At 40.0% G+C, this 22,635-nt stretch overlaps 1 protein-coding gene across 7 annotated transcripts in view; it reads left to right on the forward strand.

Annotated features, from left to right (window-relative positions):
• The window catches only part of LOC136775275 (myb-like protein X), a 63,835-nt gene that overhangs the window by 6,590 nt on the left and 34,610 nt on the right, over positions 1–22,635 (forward strand). For 2 of the 7 annotated variants that reach the window (XM_066729898.1, XM_066729900.1), the window contains exon 1: positions 18,729–19,317. The exons of 2 other annotated variants lie outside the window; for them this stretch is intronic. In XM_066729898.1, coding sequence (XP_066585995.1) covers positions 19,157–19,317 — 161 coding nt within the window. In that variant the 5' untranslated portion in view covers positions 18,729–19,156. Of the gene's footprint in view, positions 1–1,116; positions 1,343–5,631; positions 5,930–18,728; positions 19,318–22,635 lie in introns of those variants that run through there. 3 more of the 7 variants (XM_066729903.1, XM_066729904.1, XM_066729908.1) reach the window with 3 other exon arrangements.

A 22,635-nucleotide genomic window follows, 5' to 3' on the forward strand; every position in this document is an offset into this window, starting at 1 on the left:
CTGCAAATTTTTACAGATTGTAGTTGCGTTGCTCTTCTCGTGTGTTGCGCCAGCTTCGGCGCCTCATCCGTCGGTATTAGCGGCTGAAAAATATCCCCCCTCCCCCCTGACCCCATATTTAATGCACCTTTATGAACCCTTGGATCAACGCTTAATTGCGCGCGTAATTTTTACAAATTACACACGAAGCTCCATTACCCGTAGGTGTAGTTCTTGCGAAAAGAAAAAGGTAACAACACCACTACTAATGAAACATTCTATGACGTGAAAACTCATCATACTTATCTAACCAATCCTTGCATTTAATTAGAGACAGATTAAAATTATTTTAGAAAATAAGTAGAACGCTGGATATAACAGAGCACAACTTATCGAACGAGCGTTCGAGTTAATTGAGATGATGGCCGGGAGATGGCGCTACTTCACCAAACGAGAGTAAAGTAGACCAGTCGTTTAATTCATGACGCTAGATCGATAAAATTGAATCAATGAATACTTTTTCTTATCAGTCCACATCGATTATTTTTAAATTTTTTATTTAATAGTAAAACAGCTCGAATAAACACCGACAAGTGTTTTAAACACACCACGAATGTCTTTAGTACGACAGAAATTTATAATGAACATTAACCTAGTTTTTCATTATATTATTTAGAAGAAAAATTTAACGAGATCATTTGTAAGCTGTAATTCATAAAATAGGCTAGTTTAATGAGCATCTTTGGTAACAGTGAATCTCTTTTTGTTATGATTATTTGTTGGAATTGCAATATAATTATCCGCATGCATGTATTACGTATTATGATCAATACGTATGTAGAAATATCCCTCACCTGCCTGGCAACAGATGTGTGAAGTTCCGCCAAGCAGCATAAAACAGAATAAATGGATAAAGTACCTGAATGACGGTTACCGTTTTTCTCGAGCTCCTGAGAAAAGTGGGGGATGGCTAAGGGGCACGAGCAACCAATGGGAGTGTCTGTTTATGTCTAGAGTACCTTGAAGCTGGCCAGCCGGGTGTTCCACCCGGTGTTTTGGCACGTGACCGTTTTCAACGGTCGTATGGTACCATGCGTGACCTTACGATGCAACCCTCAGTACTCTACGAGCCTTCCTTTAACTCGAATAAACTCCACTCCGTTTTATGATAAGTGGTAGTACTAATATGTAGTTTATTGACGTTTTTTTTTTAATTTCGCGCACTTTCCTAATAAAGGAAATATCATTTGCTTGTTTCGGAAAAGTCAGATGTGTCAGTGAAAATTTGAGTTGCAATTCGGAGCTGTGATTGAGCGGTGTCAGAGATGGGATTTAAATTATGCAATTATTTGAGGTTTCCTCGGTGAGTACATCATGGATGAGAAATTTTCAGTGTAGGCCATTCGTGGAATTTGATAATGGGACTTATCAAGCCGGTTGAGGGTATGTCAGATTACTCGGAAGAATTAGAGATTTTTGTTTGACATGAAGGAGCAATTTGAAATGAACATATTTCTCCAACGAACAGAATTACAGATTTTTCAACCTGGTCCTTGCATATTGAAATTCCTGCACACAGTTGAAGAACAATTTTTATTTGAAGCTATATTTTAAGTTCAATCTCCTTTATGCGAAGATAGTTTGCAAAAGCATTTGAACGATACAGGTCATGGAAACCGGAAATGTCATACTGTATACTCAGACTATTATTTTTTTCAATGTTTCGAAAAAATAAAAATACAGTGCCATTAATAAAACTTATAATAAATTCAAATACACGATTGAACTTTGCTTTTAACAAATAAATCAATTTGGAGTATCCTTGTGTTTTGCCTGCACCTTTCATTTATACTTTGACATGTCAGATTAAGGTGACTGATAACTTACCGAAGATGTTGTAGGTAGCTAAAAAAATATTATGTAACAAGCTGTATAAGCAGCAGCGTAGAAATATGTTCTTTAACAAAATACCAACGTATAGTATGTGACTTGAAAGTTGCATATATTCACAGAGGGTTGTAACGAATTCCCTCGCAATCGAACACTAATAATAGCAGGCTAACCTTACAAAAGCGTGACTACTTTTCCAACAAGTGTATAGAATTACAGATCGTTCTAAGCAGCTCCAGCGTCTTAACAAGTTTGAGATACCAAAAATCAGGTTCCAACATGGAAGTTTGTATCAGAAGAATTACTTGAAAATTTACTCCAAATGATAGGTTTAAGGTAAGTCGGCAAAATAGCAGAAATGTATTTGACGTCTTTCCCGCGGATTGGACGAAGAGATCTAAGCCCACTGTGTAGGTTAAGTGCAGCGGTTGGGCAGGCGGCAAGCGCCATCTTAAAAAATCTAATTCTCCGTGCGCGCAGCAATAATTCTCGAGACGCCGTTGGCCAATCGCGGCTCACGATTGGAATCGGGTGTGTTCCAAAAGTGACGTAAGAGAAATTGGCGGCAGAGAAACGATCGGAGATAGGAAAACGTCATCCGTGGGCAGCGAATCAAGATCGATCGTTATTAGACTGTGACGAGGCTGACAGGACGATAATTAAGTGTTTAACAAAAATGGCCAATCGCGTAAATAAGCATCCACGGCTTCCTACGTACCGTATTACCTGCCCCGGAAACTCGTTCGATGCGTCTTCCTCCAGAATTATCCTGTTTTTTTTTTGTTACTAGAAAATCCCCATTTCTCAACCACGCTCTATTTTCCTCCCTTTCCCGCTTGTGAAAGCAAGACGTTATATCAATATTTTATGTTCCATCGGTGGAATTTAATTACCCCAGCTTTTATGTAACGTTTGGTCAAAACACAGCGTGACATTTTGATTTTCGCTAATAATTCTATTTAATAACCGTGGCATGATAATTCCCGCCATTAGTGGGTCGCGCGTGGCGCATTTGAAAAGTTTTGACGGGCTTGTCAAAATAAATTCACAATGAATATGAATATTAAACGTTTCTCCGGCTTATTATCATCGGCCCTTGGACTCGCGTGAAAGATATTGATTGCCAGGAAGTCTCTCCTCTGGAACTCGCGCGTATTAATTTTTGATTTACGCCCGTACCTTGACCAAGTATCCTGAAGTTTGACCTTGAAACGAGCGTACTCCCTCCCCATTACCATTCGCCTTAGATATAGCAGGCAGGAGCCCCCCCCCCCCCCTCCCTCCAAACCATACGATGTATACTTTGCATCCTCGTTTTAAATTACCCGAGCAATTTATTTCTACGAACCAGTCACGGCTTTCTCAGCTATTTACCGGATTCGGACTCTCGCTCGAAATTCCACCTCAGCATCATTCACATTTTTCCCCTCATCGGATATACCAATTATTATGCCGATTTCATTAGCGAGAGATAGGAAATTCCGATTGTAATTAAGTCGAACAGAAATAAATAAGTGGAAGATTTTGAGCCGATTGAATTGGGTTAATTGGACGAGGATATACTAGACGCGAAACAATTAGCCTGGACGTTGATGGGGGACGTCAAATATTTACTGTAAATTCATGTCAATAATCTGCAGAATGCTGCGCGCTAATCATAAATGGTTCATCAATGCCTCTTCGTGTCCGATTTAATCTCGAATATATGCAACATACTGGCTAGTTTGGAATGTCTGGTGCGGAACGAGAGAAAGTGGAAGGGGAATTAATCTCGATCGATGGAGATTGTTTGGGTATCCAGTTTCGAGATTGTAACGAGGAGGTTAGCCTAATAGGTTAGAAAAGGAGAGCATCTCTGCGTTGCTTTACACAAACCACACTCTTCTATATAAACTTTTTTCTAATCTTCAACGATTCGTTGTTTCCAGGCGTTCCATTATCCCAGTTCCCGGAATTCTATAGGTTATGTTTACACTGAAACGGATCAAACCCCAACAAAGCCGTACACAACAGTTTCTTGAATTCTCAGTTTTCGAGACTCGCCAATTTCTCGGTAATAACTCTTACAAAAGCACAGTATATTCAGATTCGTGATATTCCGAGTATTTACATACTTAACGTTATTCGATAAACAAACTTTCTTTCAATAGCGGACTCGGAGCGTTGTTCCAATAAAATTCCTATTATCGACTTTCCACCGAAGATTTCATTCCCTCTCCGTTATACTTGGGATAATTGCGTACGCGTGTTTATATCGCAGCTGCGGTTTATAAGCTCAGCGTAATTCTGTTTCATCGTCGATCGCGATAATCGCTACTTTGTCGGGTTTAATGAATGTCTGATTCGCCACGGAGAAGTGTGCGAAGAAAAAATGTCGATTGACGGTGTGTTGGATTGGAAAAGTCCGGAGGTTCTTTGGTATCGAGTGGAAGGATCAAACTTTCAAGCTTGAAGTCCGTCAAGCGGTGAATCGGACGTAGATGATCGTGGAGGAACACAATCGTATACGCAAACCGGCGTCACGCATAACGGCCGAAACAGAAAATCCATTTCACACGACGACGAATCGTCCTCTTACCGATCGCTGTCCGACGGGTTTTCCATTTCCACGAGGAAGTCGATTTTCACGACGATGGACAAAAAATCGTCCAATCTCGTCAAACACGTTTCAACGGTGAAAGTACGACGATAATGAATGTTTCGCTAATGATCGCTCTAATTAACCAAGTGTGAGAACGCTCTTGTGGAATTCTATCGATCACTTTGCATCAATAATCGCGTTTGACGCGTGGAAAATTATTGCGTGTAACCGTTTTACGGTAAAATTGCTGAATATGTTGTGCGTGGACGAATTAATTTCTTATTTTTGTTTTTTTTTTCAGAGAATTAAGTGTAGGAGCGAAAAAATAAGAAATAACTAAAGCGTTGGAGTATATTTATGATAATTAGGATTGTGTGGGATCGATAAATTATTTTGTTGCTTCGGTTCCGATTGGTATCGGTGCAACGTGTAACACGTGCTTTCCTACCTTGCCATTGAGAACACACCTTTGCTTGTGTGCCCTACCATTCTATGCATGGCTAGATATATCAGCCATTGGTTTTTAAATGGCGAGCCTGATCGTGTATGAATTATGGGGAATTAAGTCCGGATAAGAATATAACGTAACAAACTTCCTCCTATAAATAAAACAAAGGCGTGCTTTATCGTGTGATACAATTTTCTACCACGCCTTAAATCATTTTTACTAATCCAGCTTAGGGCAATGATTTATTACGTAATGGATGGAGCAGGAGCATTGTAAAAACTTAATAATTTAGATCCGTTTTTGTGGTGGAAATTCTGGCCGGCAGGATTTGGTGCAATAAGCAGTCGAAAACAGCGGTTACATTTATAATAGGAAATTATTTGGTAACCGTAGCGAGATGAGATTTTCGAGTGGAAAAAGTGGAGAATTCGAGCGACCGTTATATACGCGAATATGGCACATGGATATTAATCGTACGGGGAGGAAGAAGAAAGTTAAGGAAGGAGCTGAAAATTTGGTGCATTTTTTCTGGTGGCTTTAAAATCGAGCTAATTTCTGATTCTGGTTTCATTCATCCGTGCTCGTCGTTCCCATTGCTAGACCGAGAGGGGCCGAAAAAAGTCGAGCGCGCTCGGAGGGGGACGAGCGAGTGGCGAAAGCTGACGACTCCTCGCGGAAACACCCGAAGCCCTCGCGAAAGCCGTTACTCGCCGGTCAGTCGTCGTTCGACACTTCTCAAGTGTTGTTTGCCGCGGATTTTCAAGCCGCACGTGTCGATTTCTCGGCTCGCCGCGAAATTTGATCTTTTCATCGTAAAATTCACGCTTCCCGTCATTCATCGCCGAGTTTTTCCACGATACTTTCGCACGAAGAATGAAATTTGGCCCGGGACCACTCAAATAATAATCTTGCTGCGTGGCAAAAAGTGCTTTCGCTCGTTCAAAACTGTGACACTTGCAGGTCCGATCGATCGAGACTTTAGGTGATAATCATCCGGTGTTTATTGCCATGACAACTTAGGATACTCCAAGGTAGGGGCAAAATGCACTTGTGACATTATAACAACAGCTTTTTCGACGATTATTCGCTGCGAACTTTTTGACGCAGCAATCACTACAGTTTCTCGTTTATAGTAGCAAACCTACCATTCAGCGGTGAAATGACTGCTTTTAAATGTAAGCACACGTGTACAGAAAAATTGCCGGTAAACTCTATATTAAGAAGAATGCAAAGTCACCCACGGATGGTGCAATTATTACATTAGTTTGGAGTCGGGAAGCTGTTATTGGTAATTTTTGGAAAGTGTTTGTGTGACTGATTAAGATTTATTGATTATTATCGCTTGGAAATCTGAAAATCTATTGGCGAAAGCTCAGTATCATTGATTCCAGGCTAATAAAATGAATTGAAAGATTTTTTAACTGTTGATTGCTACTATTATACGACATAAGCCTCGGTAAAGCCGTTTATCTCTTTTGTCGCACCTTCTGCTAAGACACAATCAAGGTCGATCATAGTTTAGCTTTTTTATAGTATACCTACTATAGTACATAAGTATTCTTTTCATGAATTTAAATAACATCAATGTATTCTGGGGTCCAGTCTAACCAGATACTCCATAAAACAAACAGTGAAATTATTTCCATTCCTTTCCAAATAAATCCCCTTAAAAATGGACCGGTTTATTCACGACAATATTATCCAATATTCTCTATTAAACAGTGAATAACAAGAAAAATATAAGATTACGTATCGCACGTGTGCAAATAACAAAAACACGAAGCAATACTGTATACGTATTACCTTGTACAAGGTGCATAAATAAGCTGCTATATTCTTCTTTACGACTACGTTTTAAAAATAAATGCATTTTTAAATTAGCCAGCACAAATATTTATCAAACATACATGCAAATTAGCGGTAAAGTCTCTTATCGTATTTGATGGTTTAGTCATAGGTTCTTCTTTTTTGCTCGATAAAATTTTGGTCGTAACGATGTCAAGGCTTACAGTTTTTCTTTGGAACATTACAAAGAATGTTGGAATTGGTAATAACATCGAAACGTTATCTTGGTTTGTAAGATGTTTGTCTTTTCGTACAGATTCGTCTGTTAATAGTAAAATCGTTAGATTTTAGAGCACGAGGGACTATTCGCTTACTCCATTATCCCCTGAACTGTAAGAAATCATTCGGTTTAGGCTTCCTTCCCTCTCTCCTCCCTCGAGCATTCTTCTCAGAACTTCCACGCTGGTCCAAGTCCAACCTATTCTTTGGTTGGTTTTGTTTTTATTTATGTATTTTCTCTCGCTTCACCGTACAATTTAGTAAAAAGATTCTATTTCCACGAAAGAAATTTCATTATGTATATTAAAAGTAGACTCCGTCCACTTTTAATAAATATATAAATCTTGTTCAAATTTTACAAAGATATTCTTTGAATTTTTCAAGGTCAAAAACAAAATCACAGGAGAAATAAACTTAAGAAATGTCACCTTTAACACGTTGCTTTATGGAAAAACTTATAAATTTACAGTGTATTCGCATAACAAAATAAACTTTTACAAAAAAACTCGTTTCGACTCTTCTTCCTCAGATATAATGTATGCATAAAAAAATAAGCAATTTATCGAATAAATGAAAAAGACAAAAAGTGCAAGGATGAAGACCATTTAGCGTCCTTAACGTTCACTCCTGCATACGCGTCCGTCAATTTATTTATGACCAACAATTCCCTCCGTATAAACAAAATACTCTTCTATGCATTTAAGTGCATTTCAATAGATTTACAAAAAAAAAAAAAAAAAAAAAATACGACAGCCCCTTCTACAGGTCCTCCAGCTGATAAAACTTCAAAAGTTATCTCAACTCTACATTGTCAGTGTCACCACGACAACTTGTTTTGTTTCCCAGTGAAATTAACAAATTTCTCAGAATAGTTTATACGATTTGTAAAGTCGATGGAATCGATCGATCGACACGCTTGAACAATTACTCGTTATTGGACGAGACGAGGCTGTGGGGAATGTTGATACATCAAGATATATTAGGATTAAAGGAGTCTTTGCGGAAGAATCAACGATCAAAGAATGACGATTTGGATAGAATTTTGCCCGTTAGTTTTCGGGCTAAGAAAGTTGTGTGCCGGGACCGTAATGAGGCGACGAGTCGACAGTTCAAACAGAAGGAGAAAATATGGCGTGGTGTGTGTGTGTGTGTGTGTTTGTATCGTCTGTTTGACGGCGTGAAATCAGTGAGGGCAAACACGGAAGAGGGCCGTTAGTCCGTGTTTGACAATCAACACGTGTACGGGGCATCGGTAGTCAGCAATCATATAGTATACGTCAAATACGAGCGATCTTACGAATTCGTTCGTGGCCCATGAACACTCTGAATTTATTAACCAACCGTCTGCTCGCTTCCCGTGATTTTCCTTCATGAATTCATTACGCGGAATCGATTAGCAATCGACGCACGAGTCACCTATATAGACGCAAACTCGCGTCTGCATATTATTATTTATAGACGTATATACATACCTATTAAATACTTTTTATCGCTGCCAAACGAAAAATTAGATAGTTTTTTTTGTTTATGGCATTCTAACTCGAATTTCTAGATTCGAATCGATATTTTTCCACTTCGCGAAAGGTGGAGAATTATTGGGAGACCCTGCAGAGCCTGTCGCCAAGTAGTAAAAGTAAGTTACGCGATTATCATATTTCTGGATTTATCATCCTTCCCAGTGGATTTTTCGAGACAGGCTCGAACATTTATCGATCCAACAGCGACCGTCGCTTGAAATGATTTTATTCGAATAAATCATGCCTCGAATATTCTCGATGCAAAAATTTATTTAATTTTTAAATAATTGAAGAATAAGAATGTGGTTTGATTCAAATCAAGGTTAATTTATTTGAGATAAGGATAGTTAACCCTATGCGGCCGGAAGTGTTTTATGTATCCACCAGTAGTAAAGGTAGTGATTTTACAGACAACAGTCAATAAACATAAAATAAAATTTTGAAAAAGAGAAAGACTTGATTTCAATGAACAATTTTTCTTTTTTAATCTTTAGAAGCCTCTTTTTAAAAATATCAATTTTTGTCATATACATATACAGTAGTACATATGATAGTGTCGCGTAGCTCGTTTTGAATAAATGAAAGGAGGACAAAAAGTCGCTCGTAACAATGTGCAACCTGCCGTGGTAAGAAAATAACGAATGTGGAATACGTTGCACGTTCACTCGGCTTCCATTCCAATATCCGCCGATCGACGGGATATATCGAAAGTGATCCCGCGATAAAAAATGCAGCCGTCTGAATCAAGAGAGTTAGTTATAGTCTCACGAGCAAATTTTGTTTTGTTTACAACGCGTTACTTGGAATTTTCGTATTGCGCAACAATAAAAACAAGGAAGATCATCAAGGGTTGTTACATTTTGCGAAACTTTATACCAGCGAGCGATAAACTTACGCAATATTAACGTTCGAATGTAGGGAATAAAAAAATTTGGAAAAGGAGGAGAAGAGCGAGCGTTTCAGGAGAAAATTCGCCGTTTCCTCGAGCTCCTCGTGGTTTATTGCACTGTTAAAAGGCGGAAGCCGACGATTGTGGTTTGGCTTTGCGCGAGAATAAAAAAATTCGTCGCTAAACAGGGGTAGTTTCTTTTTCCTACGACCGTTATTACGATTATTATCGTTAATCTTGAAAAAAACAGGAATAAAAACTCTGCAAACGCCGTATCCTCGCCTTTTCACCTTTCTCCGCGCCAAATGTATACACTTTTTACATGTATATAACGCGTTCCACAAAAATCACGAGGTTTGCGACTGTTATTCACTGCCAACTGGCTCGAAAGATTCTCTTAACTTGAAATTATTGGACGGTGAGGTTGATTTGCATGATAAGGCGAGCTGTAATTCCTATAATAAATAGACCAATGTAAACAATGGAAATGATAATAAAGTGTAGCTGTAAAAAATCTGTATATATATATATATATCGAAGTGGTCGCGGTTAACAGAATGTAGAACCAGCGAGCGTGAAACGAGAGGGCTAACAATTTCATAATTATTATTCTCAACGGACGCAGACAGCGACTCATTAAAGACACGTTCGCGAAGTAACGGATTGGCGTGGACCGTAAAAGTTCATTTTGAAACGTAAGGCGCGCCAGACACAATTTCGTATGTCGAAGAAGCAAACTTAACGAAGACACCTACCGGAGAATACCAAATGAAACTCGACACGAACGATTTTCTCAGCCAAACTCGAGTCCCGAGGAGCAAAACGTGTAATCAACTTTTCACATTTTTCCGCCAGAAATCTGCACGATATCGCAATTATACGCCATTATCGACTCCACAACGATTAATCGCAAAGTCTCAATCGAGAACTTGGCGACTACTTTGCAAAGCTTTAACATCTACCTGGCTTATCAATTTGCCTCGGTAAACCGTGTGTGTCGGTTAATGAGGAAAAATTGCGCAATGCCACGGGCCAATTACGTGTGGAAGAGATCGGGAGCGGGATAATCTCGCCACGGAAGGCTAATCGCTTAATTGCTATCGACAGGGATGATAGGAATAGTGTTGGGATTGACATTTCTCAAGGATTTCCGGAACAACCTGGCCAAGGAAGAAAGATTGTTTATATTTCGGAAATAAATCAATATTTATCTCTGCATTTCTGATGTACGAGTTATTCTTTGCCACCTCCAGTGTGGAAGGTTTACATATATATATATATATATATATATATATATATATATAATAGATAACTGGATACGGCGTTTGGTTAGATGTTGCAGAGACTAATTCTAGCCTGGAGGTAGTTAATTAGCCGGTTGCCAGTGGGATTCGACAGTTGGAGAAAGTAGCCTAGCTAAAGGCCAGTGGAAAGGCTGAGTCAATCATCGTATGTGCACAATTTTTGTTTCTTTATACTCATTTAACCATCTTTTTTCTTCTTCATCCTTCACAGATCTTCCTGGAAGAAACTAAACTGGTTTTGTGCATCGATGTCGCGGGCCTTGTGTCGAGTTTTCATTATCCAGCATCGTTGTCCGTTCCGAAAGGTGGAGATACTGATGCTGAAGAGAGAGAGAGAGAGAGAGAGAGAGAGAAAGGAGAGGGGAGGATCGTCTTACTGGTTGGACGTAATTTTTTGAAGAGCAATATTTGTGCGTGGAAGATGAACGAGTCTACTCTGAATCAACTACCGATCGAAAGCTATAAATTTTGCACAATGATAATCGAAAGATCGGAGAGCGAAGCTGATGCTTGTTGAATATTCAGTCGCGGGTGATTTCTCAGAGAAAAGGTCAATTCTTTCTCCTTTCTCCCATCTCTTTTGCACTTTCGTTTGTACACCGATATTAGTGGTGTCTCTGGAGTCCTCGTATGGTGTCTAAATCCTGATCAGTTATTTCCAATGGAATCCTATAAGTAACAGAAAGGAACGCTACGCGAAGTAGAAGGCAATCAATATCTGACAATATTATTGTAATATTAAAAGTTCTAATCCACACTGAGTAATTTGTATTTTTATATAGTACATTCATGAAAATAATTAAAATGGATAATATTGATAAAAAAAAGTTGAAATATTATTGGCAATGGTAAAAAAGGTCCCTTTAGAAAGAATATTATATTAGGATTGAAAACATTTTATCGCGTGGCATTCGATAATCCGTTAACGCGATTAGCCGATTTGGAAAGCATAACAAGCCCAGCTTCCTTAGATGGTCGCTAATCAAATTAACGGGTAGCGATCTCTCTAATTAGCGCGATGTTCTTTGATTGGGTGGTCTCTCCCAGCAAATATACTAGGGCAGAACTAGTCTCTGGGACCTTCGTGGAACGTGGAATCCAGTTTCAGCCGAGAAAATCAATCTATCCATCAAACTCAAAATACTTTATCCCCTCTCGTTTATTCGCATTCCTATATTTTTCTACCCTTACGGAATTTCTCGTGATAAAAAATAAATTAGTGCAGAGTCTGGGGATCGGTCGATTACAATTTTCGCATTATTGATGCATCCTTCGTTAGCCTTTCTATCTGACTATGAACAATGGGTTTGGGTAGAAGCGCGAGCGATTCCCAACGATTTCGGACGATTCCTGGTAATTTCGAGAGAATCGGTTATGGCGAACGAGGAAAATGGCGATCGAGGAGCAAACCGTTTCGCGGAATCGTTGGACGATCCTAATTTTTCTACTTTGTCCCTCGAGCTTTCTCGCGTGCTAACGCGCGTACACGTTAAATCGGGAGACCATAACGAGCGCGTATCGACTATCGATGGAAAGTAAAAACGGCCGTGCAACGATTTCCTTACCCGAGGCTACGGAACAATGTCCTCCGGCCGTATTCCTCCTCCCGATAATCAGTAGTAATAACCACTTTCTTGCCTAGCGCACTCTCCTCAAGAAAATTTCTTACGATCTATATTTATTGCCCTTGCACCGCTTCCTATTACTCCCATTTCACAATTCCGCTTATTCCTACGGTTCTATATACGCCAATTATCCTCCTTGTCTCGTTACTTTAATCAATTATGTCAGAACTCTTCACCCACGTGGTCGAATCGCTCGTTGCAATAAATCCATCATTAATGTTGAGTCCTTTGCCACAAAATCATGGCGAGTCTCTTACTCCTCGTACACTGTATAAATGTAACAATTGCATTACGTCATAACTTCCTATATTCTACATAACAGAAAATTCGTTTTCGAATTTATGAACTTTTATCCTAATCGTGTATAGTTATTTGCTAGATTTTTACATCGTTCGTCCGTTCTAATAAATCCATCATTAAATGTTGAGTGCTGCCACAAATTTGTTCCTCCTGCATTATTCTATAAATATAACAATTACTTAACATTATAACTTCCTATTCTACATAACAGAAAATTCCTCCTCGATTTACCAACTTTTGTCCTAATCGTGTAGTCATTTGCTAGATTTTTATATCACTCGTTCATTCTAATAAATCCATCATTAATATCGAGTGCTGCCACGAATCCATGGCAACAATTGTTCCTCGATGTACCATTCTATAAATATAACAATTATTTTACATTACAACTTCCTATCCTGCATAACAGAAAATTCCATTTCGATTTTACCAACTTTTATCTCGCTCGTTTAGCTGCAATATTTTTACAGCTATATGATATAGTCGTCGACTGGTTTATCGAAAGTACAGCGCACGATTATTCGAGTGAAAAGACGAGTGACTGCGAAACCTCGTCGACGACCACTTTTTCTCCACGAGCACGTTGTCGTTGATGTGACGCTCCATCTCGTGGAACCGCTTCTTTCTCGATCCTCCTCCAAGTCGATCCCCCGAAAGTCATCGTCCGCAATTTCAGTCGATTTTCGCGACCAACAGACTCAACAATTCTTCCTATCGCAATATCAAAGATACTCGCGAGTTGTAAAATATTTCTTCAAGATCGAGCTTGAAGGATATAAATCAATAACGGATGGACATTGAAAGGACGTAAGTAGCTGAAATATATTCGTCTGGAAGAATAAGGGATCTAAGAGCGTTGAGAACCACCTGCAGCAAGAAACCGACCGGACAAGTTCTTCCGTCCCAGAATAGTCGGGTAGCTGTGAGAGAGGCTGCTGAATAGTTGAACGCCTTCCTCTGTATACTATATATATATATATACACATGAATCTATCAGCGACATTCGCGTGGATTCGCGATTAATGCGAGAATGCAGAGCCTGGCAGAAAGGGATTAAGTAATGCCCGTGGATTTTGCGTAAGTGTTTATAACCGATAGCGGATCACTCGCACACGAACCAACGCTCGAAGCGGCTATAAATGGCGATATGTGGCAACTGCAGCCCGTCGCCTTTCGTTTCTGGTTTCTCCAACCTTTGTCAGGCCCCTCAAGGCCAGGAGGATTACCAATTTTCGTTTTGTTCCAGTGGAAAGCTCCCTCCGAACTATTTCATTAATCCGATTGGTCCCCGGTACAGAAAACATTCGCGACGATCCAACTCGCTCGTTGATATTCGGATTCTTCTCCAAGTTCCTGCCACACGAGCCCGCGCTTATCCAGAGTCGATGGGATTACGGGTGTAATTGCTTTGCATTAAAACTTAACGACTCGCGATCTTCCAGCAAAGTGTTAATCGAGTACAGCCTGATGTATATTGCGGATTATTTTCACCGCAACATTGCGTAATTAACGAGGAGCTATATTTTTTAATAGCGTTGGATGTGAAGTAAGAATTTTCATAAATTGCACGGAGGGTAATCACAGTTTTATCAGAGATTTGTTTTCTCGCTCGCTTCAGTTTGGTTTCGATGAGGAAACCGGATGATACACAGTTAGGGTCGTTGCAGGTTCTATTCCACGGTGCTTGGATGATCGCCATGCAAATTCCGCATCGAGACGTAGAGTAACTGTATTGGAAAAGCTGGTATTTGCCTGTCCCACCTGGTCCCCGTTAAGACTAAACTACCATTCGATGGTCCAATGATTCTTTTTTAACGTGAACACGCGTTCGTAAAAAATTCATTGATACGTTCAGCGTTAAGCTTCCGTGAACGGACGTTTCAGTGATTGGTCCGTGATCGTTCCTAACGAAGTCCACTGGCCCGAATGGATTTGATTCCGAAAAAAAAAAAAAAAAAAAAAAATGACGATAGAAGCGTTTTAGCCAATAGGATCACTCTGTGTCCAATCTCTGGAGGAAAATCGATGAGAGTCAAGGTATTCGCGTCAGAAGTGTTCTCCAGCTTGCATGTACCAACTCTGCGTTCGATACATCGATGCAAAATCCTATCGATTAAGCTGTGTAGTCGCGCGAATGATATTCCAAGCTCTCTCCTAAAATTGACGATGATTTAGAAAAAATGGTGCCATTTATAACGCGTGGTTAATGGGGTACGATGAGTCGGGTAGATTAAATTTAGAATTGAATTGATTTCACGCGATTGGTATGTGGGGAGTGTGTGTGAGTATACTGTAAAAGGCTGAACGAGAGTGGATTGGCGAACGAACGCGGCGAAGTCAGGTGAACTAGGACGTAAAGTGGAGTGGTGGCTAGGTAGTGGGATAAGATGGCAAGGACTCTGCATGCAAGGTCGTTGCCTCGCAGGACACCGGCTACTCACCTTCGCAGGCTTTAAGACGTCCTACAGAGTGTTATTATCGCCTTATAGCGGCAGCGGCTCGAGTAACTCGAGAAGATTGCCCGGAATGAACGCTTTTCCCCCTCTCCTGCATCGGTACAACACTCTTCTCTCTCTCTCTCTCTCTCTCTCTCTCTCTCTCTCCTTCTATATACAACCTCCTTCCTCCCTTCCTCCGTATCTTCCAATTTTATTGCGCAAACATTTACGCATTCTAAATATTTTCTCTTCGCCTCGCAACGTACGCGTAATTCTTTGCAAAAATCGTCCAAAAAGTTTGCCCGGAAATAGTTTCTTGTACAATTACTGTTTTCATCGGTTCGGATAATCTCGAGAATAAATCATTTTTTTATGTATAATTGTTACAAGACTGTTATATTCATTTCGCGTTACGTTCATTCTTCAGTAATTCCAGAAGTTTTACCAACAAACGTCTTTAAACATTATCTCAGAACTTTAATTAGAAATTCTTTCACTTTTGCGAAATTGCTGTTTTTCCTCGTTCGAGAAAACCTCGCTAATGATCAATATTCGTCAAGGAATCGTTTCGTTTTTCTCCCGATCACTCGTCTTCCTTAACAATTACAGAATCCATATTTAAATTTATACACACGCAACAAATATTATGAAACATAGCCAAAAGTTTGCCCGGAAATGATTGCACTCTTGCGCAATCGCTATTTTCATGGTTTAAAAAAACCTGGCGAATAAAGGATTGTTCAAAATACAATATATATTATATTTATCGCAAAAAGACTATTTATAATTTTTGCCTCGTTACTCGCGTCTCCTTGTTCAATGATTACAGACACCGTGGCACATTATAATGGGATTTTTTCCGCTGGCCGGTCAATTAAATTAGCAAGATGTTTTGAATATTCCGCACGCGCGCAATAAAGTCTTACGTAATTATATTATGATTTCTGCGGACCGTTAATGAATCCGATACGAAGGAGTTCCGGTTGCCACGGGCGCGCGCGCGCGCGCGAGCGAGCGAGCATCTAAATATTCCGCGCGCAGGAAGCGAAATAAATGATCGAGAGGAAGAAGTGGCAAGTAGGAGGAATCGGTCTTGGAGTCGCGAGTGCAGAACGCTGTACTGTTACGAATGTTCCGTAACTCGCTGCAACGCGCATGCACCTCCGTACTTGAAAAACGCAGCTGCGCGGCATATTTATAGAAATAATCCATAAACGTTGCTCTTGACGAAAGAAAACACGGGTAGGTACAATGAGGCGCGCGGCTGATCGATCATCAGAATATATCGATTATCGCTTTCGCCATTTTCTTTTGTTTCCCTTCTCGCGTCCACCTGCAGCGCGAAACATCAATCGATTTACGCCACTGCGTGCGTGCGTGCGTGCGTGCGTGCTGGCCACATTCATTTCTTTTATTCTCCATTGGGAATTCGTTGAACGATGCCACTTTGCAAATCAATATTTTTCCACCATTTTACGACGTTGTTTTATCGCTTTCTTGCGGATACGACGCTTCGTGGCTCAATCGCGTGAAATCACAGATTGCTTTGATTCGATGATTTAATTATGGGTGCGATAGTCGGGAATAAATTTAACACGTGTATCATTGTTCAAGATGTTGTTTTTGTGCCAACTACTGCGTCTTTGGAGGTTTCCAATTGGAGATTGCGATGGAGGGAAATTATGTGGCAAAAAGGATCCGGATTTCCGGAGATTTAGAAAGTTGTCTTCTTTCATCCTGAATCATAATGGTCGTTTCATCTCGTTGAAGAAATTGGGAGACGTTGGGTCGAGTGTTAAAAGGGAATCCCGCGGTTAGATGGACGAAAGTAAAATTCTTTCCAGACTGAATCATAATGGATAATAGTCGTAGGCATCTTCGGCGTGTGCGTCATTCGTCCTCGAAAATCGTGATCCTCCCCCCTCCGTATCGCTATCTTATATTTTTCACTCTTCATCGTACCTACCGGAGGAAGTCACCGCGCCAAGAAAATCTCATTCCAGTCACGATTGAATTGTTCCAAGTTAACACGGGCTTATTCGAAACTCTCATGGCCACGGTATAAATCCCCCGTGTATCAAACGCTCGCGTTTATATTAACCTTTTCATTCCATTCCCCCTTTTACGTTCGCCGTTTCAAGCATTTATGGAGCCGTAAGAATTCAACTTTTGTCCGTAACTCGTGTATCTATATATAGTGGCAATAATCTCTGCATGCTTTGTGAAAAATGTTTGCTAATCGTTCTAAAGAGCATTCCATATTTATCAATTTTCTGCAGTACCTCGTTTACAAACTTGGAAGAGGATTTTAAAGTTTTACTTATATTTTCAAGAAATTTTATTGGGTTTTGATTATATATAGAATTATATTCCATATTTATCGAACTGTATTTCTTTTTATATATAAAAAAAAAAAAAAGGACAAAATTTAGCGATAAATAACGCTGATATATTATGCATATGCACTGGCTACCACACATTCTCATCTCAATGTTATTGTGTTGGTACATATATGCAGCAGATATGTCATTATTGCTTACCACGTACTGTACGTAGTAATTATATCAAATGGAACATGAAGTTAAAAAATTGTCTTTGTTAACGAGGTCTTTGAAACCTGATGCCTGCTGATCTTTTTCATGTCTTGTATAATTATAAAAGGAATCAGTGCAAAGTCTTTAAAGATTAATAAAAATTCTCTGACGCAAAGTTTAATGCAGCTCGTATATTTCGCAAAATCAAGACCTTCGCGATTTAATATTAGATCCGAACTCTAACTGAAAGCAAAGAGCTCTTAAACTTAGGGATAAGACTGTGGAATTTATACCTTTAAAGCTGAAGTTAAAAGACGACAGTCTTTAAATTTAATTTAAAAATGTCGAGCCTGATACAATTTTCACAACGCATGATGGTTGAACAACATCAGTGTACCATCAGTGATATTTTTCAGAAACTGGAGAGCACGCCAAGTACAAGCTTCTTCGTTCAATGTCAAGTTTATAAACTTGTTTGTAAAAAGAATCCTCGGAGCAATTGCGATGAAAGACTCGTAGGATTAACGTTTACATACACAGGCACGCTCGCTAATGGCTCACAATAATTCTTATATCATCGCTTATGCTAATAAGTGCTGCTGCTATTGCTGCTGATGATCGCGGCATAGCAATAGTTTTCCGTATATAGAACGTCATTAATAAATTAATTTGACGAGCTTCTTTTTACGGATTTCATCTCTTTCCATTCTCGTCGATCAACATCACTAATGGACTCTTTCATTCCAGCCACGAAAAACCCAATTATACAGCGTCGAATAAACACAAATGTATAGCATCGAAACGGCTATACATAAGCGCCATTTTGTCTACGAAGCGTTGATGGAAAATGGTAGCCGGTGTCCTTTTGGCTACCGTTGATATTTGACCAATTAACTCGCCTCGAGGTAATTAGCTAAATGAATCGATTACAGCTTTGTTTCAGGTGCAATTACAAATGATCCGTGAGGCAACGACAGGCGCCATTTTGTCCTTGCAAAGTCGATAGGAAATCCTTTGGCCACGCGTTTGGAGGTCTCGATAAGTGAAAAATGAGCTGGCGACATTGCAAGGTTATTGGGTGTTGCAATCCTCGTGATGCAACCCGACCAATCGCACCTGCCAGTCAGTTACAACGTGACTTGGACTGCGAATCGATCGATCAGATCGAGTGCCGATCGCTCTCGCGAAATTTATTTCTATTCGGCCCCGTTACGTCATTATTGTGATGCAATACACGTTAAAAGGAATGTTTTTCTCCAAATTCCCTCGCGCTCCAAACTCATCGAGATGTTCCAAGACGAACTTTATAATTCCAATCGATTCGACAGATTTTCCTCTTCACCGTTAATATCATAATCCTCTTACGTCCCATTTCTCACCACGCTTTCGTACGTTCCTGGATTTTTGTTTTGAAACACGAATCGAGTTTACCATCTCGAATTGAATTTCTTCCAACACTTTTCTCCAATTCGGTGTAATTTTTAGTGCTATAAGTCTCACCTTTTTCTTCGTTCACCGTGCGACCCCTACACTTTTTTTGGCCCCACTCGAGCGCGCTTCCAGGAAATCCTTGGAATTCCTTCGGCAATGAAACGTCTCCGAGAAGCTGGAATAAGCTTTCAATTATTTTCGCCTCGGCAACGTAGTGGAAAAAAGTGTCTTGTGCTGTGCTTCTCTTTGTTGTGCGCGTCCAGTGTTGACGTTTTTTTCTTCGGAGCTTCGCCAGTCTCAAAATCTTTTCGCGCAAGGTAAACAAAGAACGCGAGTGTTTACGAATGAAATTCTCGGATTTCGACCAGTGCGAGGTTAGCGCCCCAAATCATCTTTTTTTCATAGTTTTTCGAGTTCAATCTGCAGTACTTTGTTGAAAAATAGCAAGGAGCTGTAGAACTGTTTGGTTTTTTTGCACTTTTAAAATTTCAAGCGCTAACTTCACACTGGTCGGATTTCGGCAAGTAAAGCTTTGTATTATTCTTTCGAATTGACTGAAATTCCAAGATATGGGAGTGTCAAGATGCCTTCGCAGCTACACGGAACGTGTCGGGGTAATGCGTGCTTGTACGCGGATACCGCGAAAACGTTATGCAAAAGCGAGCCGTAGAAAATTGCCGACGGTCGACTCGAGATGATGCACACATTTTGCTCTCGTTTTGAACATTTCTCGCTGGCGTGCGAGTGTGTGCGTGCAGCTAGAACGCGTATCCGGTGGCCGTCCGTATCTCCTTAGTCTACGTCGATTAGATTTATTAACGCACCGGTTCTAATATTCAGCTGCCCTCACCCCCCCCCCTTTTATCCCATCAGGAAATAATTTCCCGTTATTTATAAACCAGCAATTTTATCATTCCTCCATCCAAACCTGCACCCCGTCCCTCATCTTATTTTCACCGATACCATTAGCGTAATTTATCGAATGATTTTATCAGTCTCGCCTATCTCCCTTAACCATCAGCTACATCCAACGAGTATCATTTTCCAAATCATTCACTTCCCACAAATCACAGCGAACGATTTAAATTCGACCATCGCAATCTCGCTCCATAATTTCTATGAAATTGCCCTCGCAGGGACGAAGGAGCAATGGACAGGCCAATGGGCGGCAATTTTTTAGAGGGACTTGGAGAGACATTTTTTTTAAACATACTCCCCCCCCCCCCCTTTTATCTGGGAACTCACGTATGGCTCAGCGTGGAAAATGCTGAGGCTCGTGGAATATTGTTTAAAAAAAATGGTGACGGATGCTCGAGTGGCAGATGAATAATTAAGGGAGATTATTGGTGGGACAGCGAATATTTATTGTACTCGCAATGAGCAAGAGAGTCGAGTCGAGTAGTTAAGAAATCGGAGAAATTTAGTTATAAATTGATCCACCGTCGAGTCTCGAGATAGCAAATTGTTGTTCGCCGAAGAAATTGACGTTCTTCGCTTGGAAACTTCAACTCGCTATCTTCAAGGTCATCCGGTGTGAGTGCCTCGATATTTTTTCGTCGATCCTGGACATCGAGCGCCAGATCTCATTTCTATATCGATAACCGCCTCGTTGATCGAGGAGAAAGTGGAACGAGCCCCTCCCCCTCCCCCCCCCCCCCTCATCATCACACTCGAATCTTTCCCGATAATCCTCACGAAAGCATCCTCCCCATTTTTCTCACCTTTCTCTCTCTCTCTCTCCTGCACACATGCTCGCGTCACTTTATTCGCCTTATCACTATCCTGCTATCTAATCGATACTATTTTCCCCTAGATCATCCCCTCTTTGCTGGAATTTTCAAGTGAAATTTGCAAAAATCGTAGAATCTGGACCAGTAATTGAAATTTTCTTTCGTCTTTTTGAACGAGAAAAATAAATGATTGAATCGAATGGATTAAATTTTATACTATTCAAAAGTGTAAATATTTTTAATTCACAGATAATTATATAAATATCAAGATCAAGTAAGAATTGAATGGTCAATTGCATTCTTCCTTTCAATCAAATAATTTTCTTCTCAACGAATACCATCGTGTCCCTCGAAGTCTTTTAAATTTTATCACTCAGTGCGCTCATTCTACGAAATTAAAAATCTGAAAATTGATAGTCGCGAAATTTTTAATAAAACTCGTAAGAAATGGAAGAATCCTATAAGAGTGGATTGAACATTTCTTGGGGAATTTTCCCGACATCGAGGTCGCGCACGTTCGGTGTGTGTTTCTTGCGTCTACGAAAACTTTCTTGCAATTTTCACTGGACATGGCCGTACGCGACCTTTCTTGCCTCTCTCTTTCTCCCCCTCCTCAAGGTCATACCTAATGACCGTAGCCCGGAAGCCCGGCAGCATATGAAATCCGCGTTTCAGCTATGAGAATTCCAGCGAGCCGGTTTAATTAGCGGATAATTGCGGTGTCGTGTTTCTTGCTCGAGCGTGAATATCAAGCTGGCCGATTAAAGAATCTTTTATTCCAGCTCCTTTCTATTTATCATCTACCCCCCCCCCCCCTCTCTCCCGTTCTTTCCTTCCATGCAGAGAGATTAGCGAGTTGCTACTCGAGCAACTCGAGATCCTACCTCTCATCCACAATTATTTTTATCGATTCAGATTTATCGCATATATATATATATATATATATACCAGTCCTGCAGTGGTTTTCCAAGAGCAAGCTTTTCAAGCTTTTATCGAAACCACTCATCCTCGCCTGACTCGTCCTCTTCTTTCGATTTTAATCTGCCTCCTCGTGCTCCTCGCTCCGTACGATTGATTCTTTTATTCAATTTTCAATTCTATTTTCACTTGGATTTAAATTTTCTCTCGACGTGTATAAAACTTTTACAATAATAACGATTTATATTGGCATCTTTTTATCGCTGTTTACAGGGTTTGTAGTTTAACGTTATATCGAAGTGTTGATAATCATAATAATTCAAAATAATTTAGTCATTGTTTATATCGTTTTTTGTCCAAGAAAAATATTGTTCAGCGACTTTTTCTCGTAACAATGTTTCTCTACTGGTCTCTGCGTTCGAGCTGGTCGTCCAAAAATGCGATTCGCTCGTTATCGTTTCCCATCGAAAGTAATTCAATAATTCATGCACGGACTCGTATATATATTCGAGTGCATGCGTTTTCTTATTACGCGCAGCTCGCATGCCTCGCTCTCGTTACGCAACTCGCCAAAGTCAGCCAAGCGAGAAAACTTGTGGGAGCTAAGGAAAACAGCTGATTCGCGAGCGAGCATCGCGGAAGAAGCTAGCGCGATTATCAAACTCGATATTCGTGATATTCTCGAGGGAAATCTATCTTTTTTAAAATATATCCGACGAAAAAGTCGGTATAAAAAACGAAACTTTGATAGAAATGTAAAAAGAGAACGTATATATATATATATATATATATATGATTGCCAAAGAATGTCAACGTCTCTTCATATACAGCAAAGAATATCGCTGATGATAACCAAAGGAATTGTCGGAAGAGCTGCAATGATGACGAGAGAATATCGGCAATAAATTTCACGCGCTATGCACATCAGAATGATAATTTATCATCGATTCAGCAATGACAAGGTAAGTCGGTGATTTGTGTAAATAA

This window comes from Prorops nasuta, unplaced genomic scaffold (genome assembly GCF_024137725.1).
Source record: "Prorops nasuta isolate Cenicafe-Biocafe unplaced genomic scaffold, Cenicafe_Pnas_1.2 PNAS00008, whole genome shotgun sequence".
NCBI lineage: Eukaryota > Metazoa > Arthropoda > Insecta > Hymenoptera > Bethylidae > Prorops > Prorops nasuta.